Source organism: Lactuca serriola, chromosome 8 (genome assembly GCF_051521515.1).
Source record: "Lactuca serriola cultivar US96UC23 chromosome 8, Lser_US96UC23_V15, whole genome shotgun sequence".
Taxonomy (NCBI): Eukaryota; Viridiplantae; Streptophyta; class Magnoliopsida; order Asterales; family Asteraceae; genus Lactuca; species Lactuca serriola.
In genome coordinates this window covers 1576367-1590292 of record NC_136415.1, presented here as the reverse complement: position 1 = coordinate 1590292, position 13926 = coordinate 1576367, and the positions used below count along the sequence as shown (strand labels likewise).

Sequence of the window (13926 nt, the reverse complement as noted above, 5' to 3'; positions counted from 1 at the left end):
GTTGAATAAAGAAGAATCGTCTTGGGGCTTACCTAAAATCGTCGAAGAAGAAGGGTTTGTGTATCAATGGAAGAGAGAGGAATATAAAGTGTGTTATGTGGCCGCCAATTAGTGTTTTTTTTCATGTGGAGGATGTAGTTGAAGGCTTTCTTGAAGAGAAAGCATGAGTTTTGTTGGATGAACAGAGAAGCGTTGGAGGCGTTGAACTCTGAAGGTGGGTAAAGACGAAGGCCCTAGGCTGTTTTCTAGTAGTGAGTTAAAAATAAAATTAAATCCATAAAATATATTCAATTTGTTTTCATATAAAAGTATATGGTATCACTACAAGAAAACAAAGCATTAGCGGCGACAGCTTGCAATAGCGGTGACATGTAAATGACGCGTTACATGTCGTCGCTATTGCTAGGTGTCGCCGTTAATGCTTTGTTTTAGCGATCCGCGTCATTCTCACCCTATCCGTCCGATTTGTTTTCATTCTAACGACTGTTGAGGAAAGCGGAAAGGCGCGCTGACTTTTCCCTCCACTTGTCGCCGCTAATGCCCATTTGTCGCCGCTATTGCCCTAGCGTCACCGCTATTGTCCGTCGCCGCTAATGCTAAACGCAGATATCCTTCACAGATTACCTTTCTGCCATTTTTTTCTTACCTTTCTCTCGTTTTCTCTCTTTCTTTCTTCAATATCGCAAATTTTTTCCAACTTGGTGGACTAGGAATTGCTTGTTGGACCGGTGCTAGCCCCTCCTCCCCCAAGACAGCCACAATACCGCCACAGCTCCAAAAACCGGCGACATTTAGCCAAATTCCGAAATTGCCCCAATCAAGGTCGAATTCCTCCTTTTTTTTATGATTTTTCTGTTTTGGTGTTAATTTAGATGATAAATTGTGAGTATTTTTCAATTTTTTGAGTGATGATGTTTGTATTTTGAGATATGAAGTGGTTATGCATTTTGTTGGATTATTTTGTTGGATTGTGTGTTTTTTCAGATTTGTGGGAATTTTATTATGCATTTTGTGTATGTTTTGAAATTTATGTTTAGATTACATTGGCTTAAAAATAAAATTTGACATGAATATATACATTTGTTGGATTGTAATATATGTTTATACCACATTGCCTTAAAATGAAATTTAGATGTATATATTTGTATGAAATTGGAATATGCAAATTGGATGTATACATTTGACTTAATTGTATGAAATTTGAATATGCAAATTGGATGTATACATTTGACTTAATTGTATGCAAATTGTATGAAATTGGATCTATACATTTGGCTTAATTGTATGAAATTGGATGAAATTGGAATATGCAAATTGGATGTATACATTTGGCTTAATTAGGTTATTAATAGCAACTTACTTCTAGTAATGTATTGTATATGGTTTCAAAGTGCTTAATTTTGTTAGTGACTTAATGTTTGGCTTTAATTGGATGAACTTGGCTTAATTGTAATTTATGTATACATTTGGCTTAATTGTATAAAATTACTTTAAAAAATTAAACTAATAACAAAAATTAAAATATTAAATTAATTAGAAAATAAAATTAATTTACCTTTAGAATCAAATTAATGTTAATATTAAAATAAAATAGAATTACTTTTTAATTAATTGTAAAATCAACTTAAATTAGTTTTAAAATCAATTTAATGTTAATATTAAAATAAAATAAAATTACTTTAAAAAATTAAACTAATAAAAAAAATTAAAATATTAAATTAGTTAGAAAATAAAATTAATTTACCTTTAGAATCAAATTAATGTTAATATTAAAATAAAATAAAATTACTTTTTTAATTAATTGTAAAATCAACTTAAAGTAGTTTTAAAATCAAGTTAATGTTAATATTAAAATAAAATAAAATTACTTTAAAAAAATAAACTAATAACAAAAAATTAAAATATTAAATTAATTAGAAAATAAAATTAATTTACCTTTAGAATCAAATTAATATTAATATTAAAATAAAATAAAATCACTTTTTTAATAAATTGTAAAATCAATTTAAAGTAGTTTTAAAATCAAGTTAATGTTAATACTAAAATAAAATAAAATTACTTCAAAAAATTAAACTAATAAAAAAAATTAAAATATTAAATTAATTAGAAAATAAAACTAATTTACCTTTAGAATCAAATTAATGTTAATATTAAAATAAAATAAAATTACTTTTTTAACTAATTGTAAAATCAACTTAAAGTAGTTTTAAAATCAAGTTAATGTTAATATTAAAGTAAAATAAAATTACTTTAAAAAATTAAACAAATAACAAAAATTAAAATATTAAATTAATTAGAGAATAAAATTAATTTACCTTTAGAATCAAATTAATGTTAATATTAAAATAAAATAAAATTACTTTTTTAATTAATTGTAAAATCAACTTAAAGTAGTTTTAAAATCAAGTTAATTTTAATATTAAAATAAAATAAAATTACTTTAAAAAAGTAAACTAATAACAAAAAATTAAAATAATAAATTAATTAGAAAATAAAGTTAATTTACCTTTAGAATCAAATTAATGTTAATATTAAAATAAAATAAAATTACTTTTTTAATTAATTGTAAAATCAACTTAAAGTAGTTTTAAAATCAAGTTAATGTTAATATTAAAATAAAATAAAATTACTTTAAAAAATTAAACTAATAAAAAAATTAAAATATTAAATTAATTAGAAAATAAAACTAATTTACCTTTAGAATCAAATTAATGTTAATATTAAAATAAAATTAAATTTGTTTTTTAATTAATTGTAAAATCAACTTAAAGTAGTTTTAAAATCAAGTTAATGTTAATATTAAAATAACATAAAATTACTTTAAAATCAAGTTAATGTTAATGTTGGTCATTACAACTTTTGCTTTAATTAGGTTATTAATAGCAACGTACTTTAGCTTTAATTAGGTTATCCCGTGTTGGAATACTTTTTGAATCATCAACTTTATGAATACTCTACTTGATTTTTGTTTCCCGTAAAGTAAACCTTAAACACTAAATTATGTTTCAATTGCATCATGTCTATTGATAAAAGTTGGACTAGTAATCCACATCGTCAATCTCCCGAGTTCCAGCTAGGACTCGACACTTTTGTCGAGAGATCCATGTTACACCTAGATTGTAAAGGTGAAACCAGATGTCCGTGTGAGAAATGTGATAATCGTTACTTCATGAATCCGAAAGCAATGAGACGTCATGTTCGTATATATGGTTTCAGTCAATCATACAAAACATGGATATATCACGGTGAATCTTTAATCCCTCAAGTTGTAGATGCCGTATTGCCAAGAAACAAGATGGCTAATGTTATTGACGATGTTATGTGGGAGTCGAGAGAAAACGATATAAACCTCGATGAAGGAACCTCGAATACAGGGGGTAGTGGTGTCGATGATGATTTTGAAGAGTTGTTAGAGGCAGTCAAAACGAAGTTATATCCTGGTTGTACGTTTTCATTCCTTGATTTTTTAGCAAAGCTGATGCATATGAAGGTCAACAACAAATAGACTAATAGTTCATTTGATCAATTCCTTGAGTTGTTGCATTCGGCATTTCCACCAAACAACAATGTTCCCCGTTCATATTATTTAGCAAAAAAGAAACTGAAGAAGTTAGGTTTGGGGTACGAGTCAATTCATGTGTGCAAAAACGATTGTTTTCTCTTTTGGAAGGAACACAAGTCATTGCAAGTTTGTCCCGTTTGTAAAGAGAGTCAGTGGATTGATAAAAACACCAAGGGTAAGAAAGTGGCTCATAAGGTGTTACGGTACTTTCCAGTGGCCCCTAGACTACGCCGTTTGTATTGTTCACGGTACACTTCCAAAAATATGATATGGCATAGTATTGGGAGATTAGAAGATGGTGTGATGCGTCATCCCGTTGATGGAGAGTCTTGGCAAAAATTTGATGTAGATTACCCTGACTTCTCAAGTGAACCTCGCAACGTACGACTAGGGCTGGCAGTTGATGGCTTTAATCCATTTGGTAACATTTGGTAACATGTGTAATCTGCAACGTACGACTAGGGGGGTCGAGCTCATACAACAATGCATGTTTCAAAGAAGTAAGTTATGATATATTTAAATATTTATTTAAAATATAACTAATCTAAATTTTAATGTTAAATAGGATATCAGTCGAATCGAAGCTTTTCGTAAGGTTAATTCCAATCACCAAGGGGTATTTTATAGTTCTACAGTCGGGCAACAATACGTAAGTGGTTAATTTATATTTTTCATATAAGTGTTTATATCGTCAAAGGTATTTAGTAATCTAATTTTTATGATTTTTATTATTTTTAAAAAATACAGAATGCTTTACTCGAAGAGATAAACCAACGAACCCAAGCTACTTCTGAGGCAAGCGGTCTAGCACCAACTGATATAAAAGATTGTTTTGAAAGAATATTGGGTGTTCGACGCGGACATATCAGTGGCATTGGGCGTAAACCCCCTATCGTTGTGTCTATGTACGATCAACAACAACCAATGACATAAGAACAACCACAATCACAGGTAATTGTTAGTAAATGTTATAATGGAAAGTAGAATGCTATAATGATATGTTGGTTATGATTTGATATGTTGGTATTTTGTAGTTTGGTAATTTTTGGAAAGTACAATGCTATAATGGAAAGTAGAATGGTATAATGATATGTTGGTTATGGTTTGATATGTTGATATTTTGTAGTTTGGTAATTTTTGGAAAGTACAATGCTATAATGGAAAGTAGAATGGTATAATGATATGTTGGTTATGGTTTGATATGTTGATATTTTGTAGTTTGGTAGTATTTTAGAAAGTAAATGCTATAATGGAAAGTAGATGTATGTTTAAGTGTATTTGATATGTTGATATGTTGATATTTTATTGAATGGTATAATTAATTATAATGTTATTCTGATATGTTGTTAATATATGTTGTTTTCTTTATAGTTGCAAATGCTGCAAACAATACTACAGGACCCGACCTATTCTGTAGCATTGGAAGAGTGGTTTCGCTCATTGCCGCCACCAAATAATGAAGGAGATGATGATGAGCACGAGTAGTTATTTTAGGATTTTATGAAACGTTTTGTAATTTGGAAGAATACTTAATGTGGTATGGATTAATATTTTGGATTGATTGTATAATATGTATTAATATTTCTATAAAAACTTTTCAGATTTTTCAAATGCTATATGGATTAATATTTGGATTGATTATAAATTTAATGTTAAATAAATAAACACACAAAAAAAATCAAAAGAGTATTAGCGGTGACAGCTTTTGTGGCGACAAGAAGGTATTAGCGGCGACAACCTATTAGCGGCGACATTAAGCGTATTAGCGACGAAACAATACCGGCGACGCATTTGCAGCAACAGGTCGCCGCTAAAGGCGACACGCCTAACCTTTAGCGGCGACACCTGTTTGCCCAATTTTCTTGTAGTGTATTAATAGATATCTAACCTATTATATAGTTCTAAATAACTATCCTAGATCAACTTAGTATATAAATTATTATTTTAAATTTAATAATAATATTGTTTTTCTCTTTTATAATAACATATATTTATAAATATTTTACCTGGTTAATTATATTTTAGGCAACCGGTAAAGATTCATCTAATAGTATCCATATCATATACAAGAACGGTAATTATTTATTGCCTCTGTATGTAGAAGTCAATGGTAGTCGCACAAGTCTAGAGCGAATATTGTCGACAATTTTCAAATTATTAGAGATGAGAATAACATGATAAACAAACAAATAATTGCAATCACAAACTATGTTTTACATGATTACTTTGCATATGCGTAATGACTCAGTTCTTTGATTCGTCAATCAAACCAATAATAAACTAAAAAACAATTATCAACGTTAATGTCCCCTTGCCTTATAAAAGATGCATGCCCCCATCGGAAGTACTCAAAGATATTGAAGCCCAAAGTACTACAATATAATCAAACAGCAGTAGAGCACAAGAATTAGTCAAATGGAGCCAATGAGAGCTGGAGTTTATGTGTCTGGAAAAATGAAGCTTCTTATAGCAGTTCTTGTGTTGCAACTTTGCTTTGCAGGGTTTCACATAGTGTCTAGGGTTGCACTCAATATCGGAGTCAGCAAAGTCGTTTACCCCGTTTACAGAAACCTCCTCGCTTTGGTTCTCTTGGCTCCTTTCGCTTACTTCTATGAAAAGTAAGTCCCCACAACGAGACCAACGTACACTTTTTTTTATTAAACCTGTTAACTGGTTAAGTATTCAAGACATGTTCGATATGTTCTAAGTTCAAATGATCTGCAAAATTATATCACCTCCGCATGGTGCTACTATCTCATTTTCTTATTAATTGATTTAGTTAAATTTGCTTATCTTTTTCTCCAGGAAAGAAAGGCCACCCATTACCTTTTCGTTACTAGTTCAGTTTTTCTTCCTGGCATTGGTCGGGTAAGGGAATAACATCATCCTTAAATGTATTTAAAATATTTAATCAAAGCTCAAGTAATTTCATAAAAGATATTTATATATCAACTATATATAGTTTTATATTCTTATAAACGTATTATATTATATAAGTCTAATTCATAAAGCCAACTATAATTTTTTTTTCTTCTAGTCATACTAATGTATAGATTTTGTTTTTATGTTTTCTCTTTCTATTATTTCGTTCTTTTTTCAAGAATTACAGCCAACCAAGGGTTTTATATTCTAGGGTTGTATTATGCAACTCCAGCTTTTGCTTCTGCCATGCAAAACTCAGTTCCTGCCATCACTTTTCTCATGGCTTCTGCTTTAAGGTAACCTCCTCAAAAGTTTCCTTTGATATATATATATATATATATATATATATATATATATATATATATATATATATATATATATATATATATATATATATATATATATATATAGCGTTACAAAGGTTAATATACTCTACTACTACTACTTTAGGCTTGAGAAAGTAAACATTGCGAGGAGAGATGGGTTAGCAAAAGTTATTGGTACCCTAGCAAGTGTAGGGGGTGCAACTGTTATTACTCTATACAAAGGCCCTCCTCTTGTGCACCAAGATGCATCAGTTATCAACCATGAAGATATGCTTTCTGGCTCACCAAAAATGCTCAACTGGACTTGGGGTTGTATATACCTACTTGGACACTGCTTATCATGGGCTGGTTGGATGGTCTTTCAGGTTAATATATATATTATTGAACAACACAACTAATTAAGAATACACACATTCAAGATTTCAGTTTAATATCTTGATGTTATCTTGAATGAATGTAGCGAACATTTCCAACGCATATAACTGAGAAATTGGTTAACAATATATTGCAGGCACCCGTGGTGAAGAAGTATCCAGCAAAACTCTCGCTTACCTCTTTCACATGCTTCTTCGGGTTGATCCAGTTCATGGTCATTGCTGCGTTTTTCGAGAGGGATCCCATGAAATGGAAAATTAAGTCTGGGGAAGAGATTTTTACCATCTTATACGCTGTAAGTATTAGAACTCTTTAAGGAGCACTACTTCAACCACATTTTATAGTTTTCTGATATTTATACATGCTTCCAACAATAACAAGAACATATACGTGACAGGGCATAGTCTCATCTGGGATCGTGCTATCTCTTCAAACTTGGTGTATTCAGAAAGGTGGGCCTGTTTTTGTTGCCATCTTCCAGCCTGTGCAGACTGTTCTTGTTGCTATCATGGCTTTTGCTATTCTCCATGATCAGTTGTACCTCGGAGGGTAAGTGAACCTTTAACATGTAACTTAGTCAAAGTCTTTGACTACCAAATACCAATTATATATCTTAGAACAAGATCGAAGTCAGATTCGGATTTTAAACAAGAGTCGCTACCCATGTGTGCTAGTGGATCAATAATTCTAAAACCATGTTATATAGTTTGATTTTTAACACCCAGAAAACAAATAAATTTTAAAAACTAAACTTTTCTATTCGACATATGATCAGTCATCATTTGAGATGCATGCTTTTGTGATGCAGATTGTTAGGGGCAATGCTGATAATGATGGGTCTTTACTCAGTCTTATGGGGTAAAACAGAAGAGCAAAGGATAGAGGCAGGGCAAGATGAGAAGGAAAGTCCATTGACAAAGCATCTTCTCGATGATGACGCCAAGATTCAAGAATACAACACTGTTTCTGACATCCCTTAATTAACCTAATATTTAATATAAAGTCGGTGACAAGAAATATAAAGAAAACAGACCACGTTTAGGTTTCTGTTTCCATTTACCTTATTGTCAAGTCCGGTGCAAATTCATTGTATTGAATCCATGTACTACAATGGTATGGCTTGTATGAGATTATTGGTTAGTAACGTGGCTTCTAAGAGTTGAAGTGCATGGATGAATTTAGGTTTACAAATTGCACTCCTATGTATTCATGAGCATGTATTACGTACATCTAGTAAGTTAAATATCTTCCAATGAACGTTATCAATTATTCCACCAAAATATATATACAAAATACAATACCAAAGGGGCTAAATACAATATCGGCTTTCTATGCAAAATAGGCTACACTAAATACAACCCATATACAATATGCAATATTATGCATATACAATACGTCTTACATCCCCCCACAGTCGGAATGGAAGGTCTCAAACAAATGTTTAGACTTGATATGAAGTCGAGAAATAAAGATGACAGGAGCCCCTTAGTAAAGATATTGACATACTGAGACGAGGACAACACTTGGAGAACTCGAATTTGCCCTAATGCAATTTTGTCTCATACGAAGTGAATGTCGATCTCTAAATGTTTAGTTCGCTGATACTGAATGGGATTAGTGGAGACATAAACTGCACTGACAATATCATAATAAACTAGAGTAATGGAAATGAGTGGGTAGTGTAACCCACGAAGAACGTTGTGAAGCCAATTGGTTTCGACAACATTCGCAACACCTCTGTACTCGACCTCAACAATTGACCAAGATATGGTACTCTTGTCACTTGGAGGACCAAGAGAGGAGATTCTGACCAAGAAAGACGTAGTACATGGATGTGGATCTATAATTCTTTGGGCAGCCAGATCAATCAGCAAGACAGCTAGATGGTGACACATACAATTGCATACCATGATCCAATGTGCCACGAACATATCTAAGGATACGTTTAAAAGCTGTGAAATGAGGCTCTCTTGGATCATATATATAGGGGAAAACATGTTGGACAACATAAAAAATATCTAATTAGGTGAATGTTAGATACTGAGAGCACCAACAAGACTCCTATAAAGAGTTGGATCTGAAATCGAAGGGTCGGTGCCATCAAACTTAGGTGATGTATCAGATGGGGTGCAAGTAGGTTTTCAATTACACATTTTATCATTCTCAATAATCTATGTGGCATATTTTTGTTGAGACAAGAACATCTCATGGTGGTATCTAGTGACAACAATACCAAGAAAATAGTTCATGGGGGATAATTATGTCATGGCAAAATCTGATCGAAAAATTGTAATTACTTGTTGCAGAAGGATAGAGGATGAAGCGGACAAAATAATATCATCCACATAACGCAATAAATAGGTTGTATGAGCACCATGACGGTAAATAAATGATGAAGAATCAGCGTCAGAATGAGTGAAGCCAAATATGGTGATAATCTGCGCAAAACGGTGGTACCAAGCTCTAGGTGCTTGCTTAAGGCCATACAAAGACCGTTGAAGTAAATATATATGATCCGAAAAAGAATGGTCATGAAAAATGGGTGGCTGGTGTAGGTATACAATCTCCTGAAGATGACTGCGATGAAAGACATTCTTCACATCCAACTAATGAACAAGCCAATGATGAGACAAATCAAGGTTGAGAACAACCATGCTGATAGATGATTTGACAATTGGCTATATGTCTCATCGCAATCAATGCAGGGTGTTGGCTTCGACTTTTTCAACAAGTCCATCCTTGTACCGAGCTAACAAACCATCCATATTATGCTTCTTTTTTAATAGCCAAATACAATTCACCTCATTAACAATAGGATACAGAGGCACAAGTATCCTAGTGATATTTGTCATAAGTGCATTATATTCATTTTTCATAGAATTAAACTAGTTACGATCTCGAAAGGCTCGAGTAAGTTTTAGGAATGGAAGAGGAGGATGCATCAGTATGAAGTTTGAGGTTTTGAATAAGTTTGTATATTCCATGGCAAGCACGAATGATCAGTAGGTGAGACTAGGATGAGGTAGGTGAAGGTGGATTAGTAATGGTTGGAGAAGATAGCTCAACAAAAGATTTCAGAGAGGATACCAGAGTGAGAGTGGGTGTAGAGGAGGTGGTAGTGATAGTCTCGATATGAGAGGGTGAAAGTCGAGAAGTAGAAGGGGTGGCATAAATTGGGGCTACAACAACGAAAGGGGTTGCTAGATACCATAATTTGAGATGTGAAACATTGAAGAAAGTGGTGAGTGGTGGATACAATATGGGTTAATGACCATGTTGTGGGTGTCATCATGAATGAGAAAATTGTATCGGGAGAGTGATTTGGAGTCATGGATACAAATGGAAAGATAGATTCATCAAAAACGATGTGTCTAGATATAATGATTTGTTTGGTGTGAAGGTTTAGGTAATGGTACCCTTTATCATGAGACAGATAATAAAGGAAGATGCATGGAAAGGATCTTGGTTGGAGTTTATCTATGTTGTTGAGATAGTGGTTATGAAGGAAACCGAAGACACGAAAATAACCATATAAGGGTTGTTTGTTAAAGAGCTTGTTAAATGGAGTATATTTTGTAGGGTAATGGATAGGATGATGTTTAATAGGTGAGTGGCCATATGAGGGACCTCCACCCAATACGTAGGTGGGAGGTGAGCTTGGAGAGTGTGGCCAACATTGTTGATTGTTCATAACACTCGTTTAGATTTCCCATTTTATTGGGAAGTGTAAGCACATGAAAAAGGCATGTGAATCACATTGAGCTTACAAAGGTGGTGAAATTATTGGTTATCAAACTCTTTTTGGTTTTCACGTTGAAAGGTTTGAAAGTCATGTTTGGATTGATTTTTGACATAGGCATGAAAGTGTAAAATTTTGGAAAAGACCTCATATTTTTGTCGAAGAGGATACGCGTGTCCACAAAAATAAGAAAATTCATCAATAAAAACGACATAATATTTAATACCACTATGACTTAGTAAAGAGGGATGTCCAAACATCAGAATGAGTAATTTGAAATGGAAAAATGGTAAAAATTTGAGATACATCAAAAGACAACCAAACTTGTTTGTCTAATTGACAAGCATGACATAGTAAATGAGAATTCTTATTCTTACAAGAAATGAAATGGATGTAATCTAAATGCTTCAAAACATGTTGTCCAGGATGACCAAGTCTTTGGTTCCATGTAGATGGATTGATATTGAGATATGATTGAGGTGTCATACTTGTTATAGGATATAGGTCACCCGAGGTGTCACATCGGATGAGGATTTGACATGTCCAGTAGTCTTTCACATAAAAAAAAAATTTCTAATTCAAGACAGCATTTATTGTCAGGAGTAAACTAAAGCACATAAATAAGGTTTTTAATGATTTGATGGGATATGAGAAGATTTTGAGTGACAAATTGTAGAAAGGATTTGTAGCAAGAGTTATGTTATCCATGTAAGTAGCATGAATTCGATATCCTTCACAAACTAATATAGAAAAAGAATTGCACTTATGATTAAGATTATACATGAATTGACATGAAGGTGCGATGTTGCTTTAGAATCCATATACCAGTTAACATTATTGGGGTCCTATAAATTCATAGTACTGAATGCTCGCGGTAATTTTGCGGCTCGAGTATTATTTTCAGAACATTGAGCCGAATGTCAATTAGAAAAAGGTTGATGTCTAGGAAAATTAACGTGAGGGGGTTGATAATGTTATGAGGTAATACCAGCAAAATTAGCCTAATTTGGATGTGGCTGATTTTAGGATCCATTGTTGGGCTGAAAAGGAGTTGGAGATGGAATGAGTCTTACACGGAAACCAAGAAGGAATAAGAAGGCATCAAAATACTACCCACCCTAGGGATGTTGTTGTTCGCATGTAAGAAATGCATGTCGGTGCACTGCTGCTTCGGCCGCCACCATGCATGTCATCGGTTCTTCCACCACGGTGGTTCCGGCCACCTCCCTAAAAATTGTTTTGTTCCTCTCTATTCATGTGAGTGGAATTGGAACTTCGAGTACTGTGATTTATGTTGACATTAAGGTGGGAGGAATAATGATCTGCATGAAATGCATGAGCTAGGTGGTTTTGTGTTTGTTCCATTTTTTGTTCTTCGAGGAGTAATATAGAGTGAATCTCCACAAACATCAGGAATGGTGATCGGTGACGAATCATGCTTGCATTGTGATCTTATTTGGCCGATAATTTATTAATGGTGTACATCACCAATTTTTTCTCCAGAACCATGGCTTTTAAGATGTCAATAAAATCTGACAAAGTCTTAAACTAGGTGCAATATTCGATGATATACGAGTCACCGATGACAATGTTGTGTAACACGTTGTCAAGTTGCATTACTTTGGCTTCCTTGTGGTCTCGGAAAATGGTCTCAAGAAACGTCCTACATTACTTGCAGTTGAGTCTCTCTTTAAAACTATCTTAAGAAGTGATTGAGTGAGAGTGACATATAGCCATTTTTTCCCTATCCAATCAATTTCGCACCACTTCGAGTCATACAGTTTGCTTGGAGAACCTTCAAGGTGATCTAATATAGAGTAACATTTGCACTTTGTTTGAAATAATTCATGTCACACATCATTGTTGAGTCTATCAAGGTCCAAAATATGATAAACATAATATTTGGGTTTCATTACGCCATAGACTTTATCATGCGGAGAGAGGACTACCACGTATATAGAGGATATAGATAGAAAAAGAAGGAAGAAGTCGACAAAAGAGAAGAACGATCGACTAGAGTTTTTTTAGTCTAATACCATGTAAATAAAATATTTACCATGAAAGATATCTTTTATTCCACCAGTATATATATATATATATATATATATATATATATATATATATATATATATATATATATAAATACAATACCAAATGTACTAAATACAAAATGGGCTATACTAAACATAATCCATATATAATATGCATATATATATATATATATATATATATATATATATATATATATATATATATATATATATTAATTATCATCTATACTAAATATAATCCATACAAAAATGGGCTATACTAAATATAATCCATACAAAATGGGCTTTTTATACAAAATGGGCTATACAAAATACAATACCTTTAACACGTCTACATATAAATGCATGTGTACACACAGATACATACACATACATGTATATTAATTATCATCCAACTTTTTCGTGATGTGAGTGTTTGATAAAATTAACCCTAAATTTTATGTAAAGTTAAATGATAGTCTGAAAATCTAAACAAATCATAAAAATAATAAAGAAAACTACGTGCACAAGTACTTGGAAGAATTAAAACAACTATCAAAGTTTGGAGGGCAAAACAAATCAAGTTCAAATGTGTTGACGTAAATTCTCTAAAAAAATGGATTAATTCCTTGGAAGTGATTGCTAAATTAAGTCCACTCTAAACTCTCAAGCTAGAAAACAAAGCTGAAAAATAGGCTAAGTCGAAAAGGAAATTGATGGAGTTGGAGCTTCTTGGGTAGTATAGGGGGTAGCTTACAAATTTTCCATGGAATTATTAACAGCAACACCACCATAATCATTTAAATGGGCTTGCAATTAATGGTGCTCAGACCACTAACCCAGTGGATATTAAGCATGATGTTTTCACAATCTTTATAAAAAACTTCTAAGAATGTTATGATCAATCCCGTTGTATCATGCGTTTCCTCAAAATTCCTCTTAACAAAAGATGCATCATCAGTTACCCAACCT

At 32.4% G+C, this 13926-nt stretch overlaps 1 protein-coding gene across 1 annotated transcript; it reads left to right on the top strand.

Annotated features, from left to right (window-relative positions):
- The first annotated feature begins 5907 nt into the window (after positions 1-5907).
- On the top strand, positions 5908-8447 carry LOC145068372 (WAT1-related protein At3g18200-like). Its single transcript, XM_079015329.1, has 7 exons — positions 5908-6180; positions 6368-6430; positions 6664-6780; positions 6935-7175; positions 7322-7480; positions 7583-7734; positions 7994-8447. Exons 1-7 carry the CDS (start codon positions 5978-5980, stop codon positions 8163-8165), a joined length of 1107 nt encoding a protein of 368 aa, XP_078871455.1. The 5' UTR covers positions 5908-5977; the 3' UTR covers positions 8166-8447.
- Positions 8448-13926: the final 5479 nt, after the last annotated feature.

Bases quoted from the DNA above. Each gene is read 5' to 3' on its own strand.
- LOC145068372 (XM_079015329.1), top strand. From the start codon at position 5,978: ATGGAGCCAATGAGAGCTGGAGTTTATGTGTCTGGAAAAATGAAGCTT. The intron at 6,431-6,663 runs GTAAGGGAATAA...TCTTTTTTCAAG, and splicing joins TTCTTCCTGGCATTGGTCGG to AATTACAGCCAACCAAGGGT. The intron at 7,176-7,321 runs GTTAATATATAT...AATATATTGCAG, and splicing joins CTGGTTGGATGGTCTTTCAG to GCACCCGTGGTGAAGAAGTA.